The 6000-nt window shown below is 39.1% G+C and overlaps 1 protein-coding gene across 1 annotated transcript; it reads left to right on the top strand.

The window, feature by feature from the left end:
* The first annotated feature begins 2009 nt into the window (after positions 1-2009).
* On the top strand, positions 2010-5660 carry gpr25 (G protein-coupled receptor 25). The gene has a single exon (XM_044175847.1). It carries the CDS (start codon positions 4090-4092, stop codon positions 5212-5214), a length of 1125 nt encoding a protein of 374 aa, XP_044031782.1. The 5' UTR covers positions 2010-4089; the 3' UTR covers positions 5215-5660.
* Positions 5661-6000: the final 340 nt, after the last annotated feature.

Here is a 6000-nt window from a genome sequence, read left to right on the forward strand (position 1 = left end):
ATGCATAGTGAACAGTTTTTTATCCTCAAATTGGCTTTTTTTTTAACTGCGCAAACTGACGAACTGTAAGGGTGACCAATTAATCTTCATTCTTTAACTCCCTGCATTCCTGTATATATATATATATATATATGTCTTATCATGATACGATAACGTATGAGCATTAAGGTGTTACTCAAATTTATCATGTGGTTTGTATGTAAATGAAGAAGGACTCAGACATGTGGAGCATGAGGAAAGAGGCTTAAAATTAACAAAAGGGAACAATTAAAAGCCTCTGACTTCTAAAAACGACACAGAATGGAAGGCTGTGCAATCCTTTGTGTTAAATGAACTTTTGATTTAGTTAAACAGCTAAAACACCCAAACAATGGAAGCCTTTTCGGAAACTTAGCACTCGACAAGTGAGGAGCAAATTGAACGTGTGTGTGTGTGAGTGTATATACGAGTGCGCACGTGTGTGCATGTGACCTATGTCTAACAATCACCCTGACGCATACCATCCTTTCTCTCCTCAAATAAAAACAGAGTAAAAGGAAAAGAGAAATCATCCACTGTTGAACTACTTTACGAGATCCTCCTCTCAACAGAAAAGGGACTAAGTATCCATGGGAATCTTAGCACGTTAGGGAGGCCTTTCTCCCTTCCTCTCATCCGCTCTCCCCCGCTGCACCCATGGACCAATGCAATTGTTTATTTTCTCCTATTGAGGCTGCTCCATTCACTGACTCTCACATTTACTCTGCTCAATTGGAGTGAGACAGCACTTATTCGAGGAGAGGAATGTAGCGTTCCACTGACAGAGCAGCAAGAATGCAAAAGAAATAATTAAAACTTTTTAAAGGAAAAGGTACAGCTGAGCATGAGGGAGAACGACGTCAAACCGAACAATGCTGACTGACAGGATTTTCTGCTGTGATGAGTATATCCACACATCACCTTGACACTACAAAGTAAAGGAGTGTTTGAATAACGCACAATGCTAGAAAGTGGAGCAGGGATCCTATAAGGAGGTCATTCATTCGCCGTGCTTTCTTAACTGAAACTCAGTGCAGAATAATGAAGCGTTCTCCGGCCTCTTGTAAGATGCGGCCTGTCCTCCAGCCTCACTCTTCCTGGGCCCCAGCACAATAGCTGCGAGCTGGACCACAGAGTTCATTTTTCCTGGGGTCTATTCTGTCTTGAGGAGGCAGTCGTAATGACAGTTTCCTTCTCTGTAACAATGGCCGTGGCTGCCATAGCCTTCTCTGTCCTGTCAATCTCTTATATCTTTTACCGGGGTGAATCTTCAAGCAATGAGCTGGGGTCAATGTTACACGAAACTAAATCTGATGTATGAATTTACAGCTGAGGCAGAGAGTTGAATCACTCCATCCAGACTGTCACCAGTGCAGTGTTTGTTAAGGATGAGCTTCTAATGCACAGTGTACCAATGTCAAGCAGTTTCAGTGTGCTTGGTTTCTGTGACAGTGATGGGTTTTTAGGATATGTGCCCAGCAGTTGATAAAGAAAAACAGCTGGCAGTGCTGCCCCAGCACACAACATATTGAAACTACAATATGTCTGCTGTGGATGAAACATGATTTTGCTTTCTTTGTCCTTTTCAGGTTTTAGCTGCTTGGCAATGAGTTGGCAGTCAAGTCAGTTTTATTTACATTTCCCAAAGTCATACATTTGCCTCAAAGAGCTTTATAATCTGTATATAATCTGTACAGCATATGACAGCCTCTATGTTTAGACCATCAGTTTGGATAAGAAAAAACTCCTTTAACTGGAAATATTTGTGGATGTCTCTTCCAGGACAGAAAGACATGTAGACTAATAGATGTTGTGTGTACAGAATACACAAAAATAACAACAGTAAAATGACACTACAGAGAAACAGAATGACAATATTAGGTAGATAAATGACCCCTGACTCATTGTGCACAACAGAAAGCAGTATTTTATTTAATTATTGGCTATTTTCTCTATAGAAAGATACACTACTGAGACAATGCTAAGACTGGCCTCTACAAAAAGTCAGTAATAAAATGGACGTGTAAACATAAGTCACCACTTCAAATCACCAAACTAACTGGTGAAAGTGAGTAAATAGAAGTACAGAACAGTTTACATCCAGTCTGTTTCAGTAGAGCTGCTCTGAGGCCAAAGGGAAGGAGACTGTTGTTGTTTGACCATGATCAGCTCTAATGGGGTCAATGACAAGTAAACGTTGCTGAGAGACATGTGACATGGACCCTGGCTGATATTTGCATTTAAATTTTTACTTAAGTTTTTTTTTAAGTGAAAGCAATTATTGCTGTGTGTAATTTTGTAATAAGTGTCCTTGCCACTGTGTGTATGTGATCTGCCGAGGGTCTGCAGATGAAAATTGGGTTTAAGATCACTCTGGTACAATACATCAAATGATAACATCTATGTTTAATATTGTCCCTTACAAATAAAACCAAATAAATAAACAACATCACTCTGTGAAATGTGCACTTTCATCAGTACAGCTTTGTCATGATGAATGAAACTTTAATGAAGTCCAAAGTGGTTATGTTAACTAACACAAGAATGAATCACGCAAATACTTCAACGTCAAAACTAAACAAACACTACTGCATGTGATACAAAGGGAAGGTGATATAAGGACTGTCAGTGAACAGACTGCACATAACAATATATGCAATATGTGTCGAATATATATAGGCACAAAGCTATTCAAAAGCTGTTTAATCTGGGTTTGAGAATGAATGGATAGGTAGAGGAAATATTAAAGAATTAACAGTTTGTAAATTGAGACTCTGCCTGCTCCTTCCTGGCTTTAACCAGAAGCATGTTTTCACCAACTCTCAGCAAAGGAAACACTCTCTTTTGCAGAAGATGAGCTGAGACATTCGCTCCAGAACCGCAGGCAGTCTGATTTTAGGCAGGAGGTCGCCACATATAAAACAGAAGTAAATCTCACCTGCCCCCTACTGGTCACACACATCTAATACACTATGATACAAGAAAAGAGGATAATTCTCACCAATATAAGATAGGAATCTGTCCTCTTCTGTATTTATAAGACAGATGTGACAATTCATCTGAGCAAATATCTACGGAGTTGCCACACACACACACACACTGTCTGTCTTGGGGAATATTTTAACATATAAAGTCTTTTGCAACAGGGAATTTATGAACAGCTACCATGTTAAACTAATTTGCAGTGGTGGAAAGTAACTAAGTACATTTACTCAAGAACCATACTTAAGTACAATTTAGTATTTCCATTTTCTGCTACTTTATACTTCTACTCCACTACAATCCAGAAGCGAATATTATACTCTTTACTCCACTACATTTATTTGATAACTTTAGTTACTAGTTACTTTGCAGGTTCAGATTAATAATACAATTACAATCAATAAATTATGGTGTTCTATTATCTGTTAAGATAAGGTTTTATTGATTGCTTGGTGAAATTCACAAGCTACTGTATATATAGTAAAAAATAAGCCTCACCTTTACCAGCTGCAACATTAAAGTAATGTACACATTAGTGCATTAATAATTATAATTCAGTAATATAATATATGACTCTGAAATGGGCTGTTCTGCACAATGATTACTTTTACTTTTTGTTCTTTAAGTATATTTTGATGCTGTGTACTTTTACTTATTTATTTAGAGTATTTCTACACTGTGGCATTGCTACTTTTAATGACATAAAATATCTGAGTACTTCTTCCACTACTGCTCATTTGTAAACTTACACGCTTTTATTAATTAGTGCAAAATATTGTACTGGCTCCCTGTTATCCATTATACACCCTGCTGTGCCCATAATGGTGCCATGATGCTTTGTAATTTCAGAGATTTAATTGACATGATTTCAAATCAATAAAGAAAATAGTCTCTTTGACTCACTAAAATTACACGTGAAAGCACAGTGAGAGGAAGGCTGTCTGTAATGAGAGGTGAGAGGAAGCGAGCTGAGATCTCTATTTTTTGCTGTGGTTTTCACAAGCAATATCAAGTAGCAGCATGTAGACTTAGTTACATTAACCACGCTGACAAACCAACAGCTGCACTGCCTCTCTGTGATCTCTCAGAATGGACGCCTACACTGATTATCAAGTTTATGATTACACTTACAGTGACAACTTCACCGACAATGAATCATCATATTTTAATATCACAGTGGATTGTCCCGGCTCACAACTCCATGGCTCCAACATCTTCCTGCCCGCACTCTATTACCTCATCTTTTTCACTGGCTTTTTGGGCAACCTGTTTGTGATCTCAGTCGTGGGCGGCAAAGGTAGGAGAGGTGGGCGTCTGGTGGACACTTTTGTTATCAACCTGGCCCTGGCCGACCTCATATTCGTCCTCACACTGCCTCTGTGGGCCATCTCTGCCAGCCAGAACGGCTACTGGGACTTTGGACCAAGTGGGGACCTGCTGTGCAAGCTGAGCAGCTACATCATTGCTGTGAACCGCTTCTCCAACATCTTCTTCCTCACCTGCATGAGTGTTGATCGCTACCTGGCTGTGGTGAAGCTGATGGATTCCAGGTACCTCAGGAGCAGTGGGTGCATCCGTACCACTTGTGCCTTAGTCTGGTTGAGCTCCCTGGTGCTCGGCATCCCGTCCCTGCTGTACCGCAGTGTGCAGCGGTCCGTTAATGGACTGTCCTGCGTGGAAAATAACAACTCACCTTTTTTTCTTGGCCTGAGCCTGACCATGGCGTTACTCACCTTTGTCTGCCCAGTGTTAATCATCGTGCTCTGCTATGGCACCATCATCGTGCATCTCAACAAGCACTGTGTTGCCGCTGCCAATCCTCGAGCTGAAGCCCGCCGCAGACACTCCCTCAAGATGGTCCTCTCCATTATAGTGGCCTTTGTGGTGTCCTGGCTACCTTTCAACATTTTTAAAGTCATCATAATTGTCTCGCAGCTCTCAAATGTTGATCTGAGTTGTGATACTCAGTCGTGGCAAAGTAACGGGCTCCTCATCTCGTGCTGCCTGGCTTTCCTCAACAGCTGCGTGAATCCAGCCATTTACTTTTGCCTGGACCATCACTTCAGACACCGGGCCGAGATCCTGTACAAGACCTGCATAGGAAACCCAAAGCTACTGCACAGCTACAACTCTTCAGCTTCATTCAACAACGCTGGCACTTCAGAGAGCTTTGGAACAACTGGTGGGAGAACTCAGCTTCAGATGTCTGAGTAGGAGGAGAAGACACAACTCTTTAATTTTGAAACTAATAAAGTTATTGTTCTGTTATCCGTTAGGATCTATGTGACAACTTGTAATGCTCATCTGGGTAATGAGAGAATTTCTCGCAAGGGATCTTTAAATATTGAGGAAAAGCAGATCCACGGCAAGACAAGATTTCTCAATGCAGTGCTGTACAGTTTGTTTTGTTTCAGTTAGTACAATAATGCGATTTTATTTTGTCATATTTCCTATTTTGCTGTTTATACTGCTCATAGTATACCATACAGTACAGTAATGTTCATTTAATCCACTGATATCTTTGTTTGTTTGTTTGAAAATCATTAACATTTTGTAGCATTAGTAGAGTACAAGTGTATCAATTTACAGGTGTAAATATAATTTTAAAATGTGTACTATAACTGATAAGTTGCTTTTTTATATATATATATATTGAAGAATTTAATTATGTTGTTATTATAAAATGTTTGGTGCATTAATAATGTTTTATGAAATGTATTTTGTTGTGATAAAGTTGTATATCTAAAAATAAAAGCTGAAAAAAAATCTTTTTTGTGTATTTGTAACTTAAAACTGAGGTGTTTTCTAGTTGTTTTATTGGTGGTTGCACTAAAATAAAACCTCCTTTTTTATGATGACAAGATATTATCTTCGGAAAAGAAATCTACCAAAAAGACTAGTTAATTCATCGAATTTAACATCATGATTTAATTGTGTTATGCTTCCATAGGACTGCTCACCCAACTTTTGGCACATTTTATTGATAACTGATTTAATTGT

Source organism: Siniperca chuatsi, linkage group LG2, assembly GCF_020085105.1.
Source record: "Siniperca chuatsi isolate FFG_IHB_CAS linkage group LG2, ASM2008510v1, whole genome shotgun sequence".
In the NCBI taxonomy this organism is placed as follows: domain Eukaryota; kingdom Metazoa; phylum Chordata; class Actinopteri; order Centrarchiformes; family Sinipercidae; genus Siniperca; species Siniperca chuatsi.

What these genes read in the sequence shown, in the direction of transcription:
- gpr25 (XM_044175847.1), top strand. Translation starts at nt 4,090, where the DNA reads ATGGACGCCTACACTGATTATCAAGTTTATGATTACACTTACAGTGAC.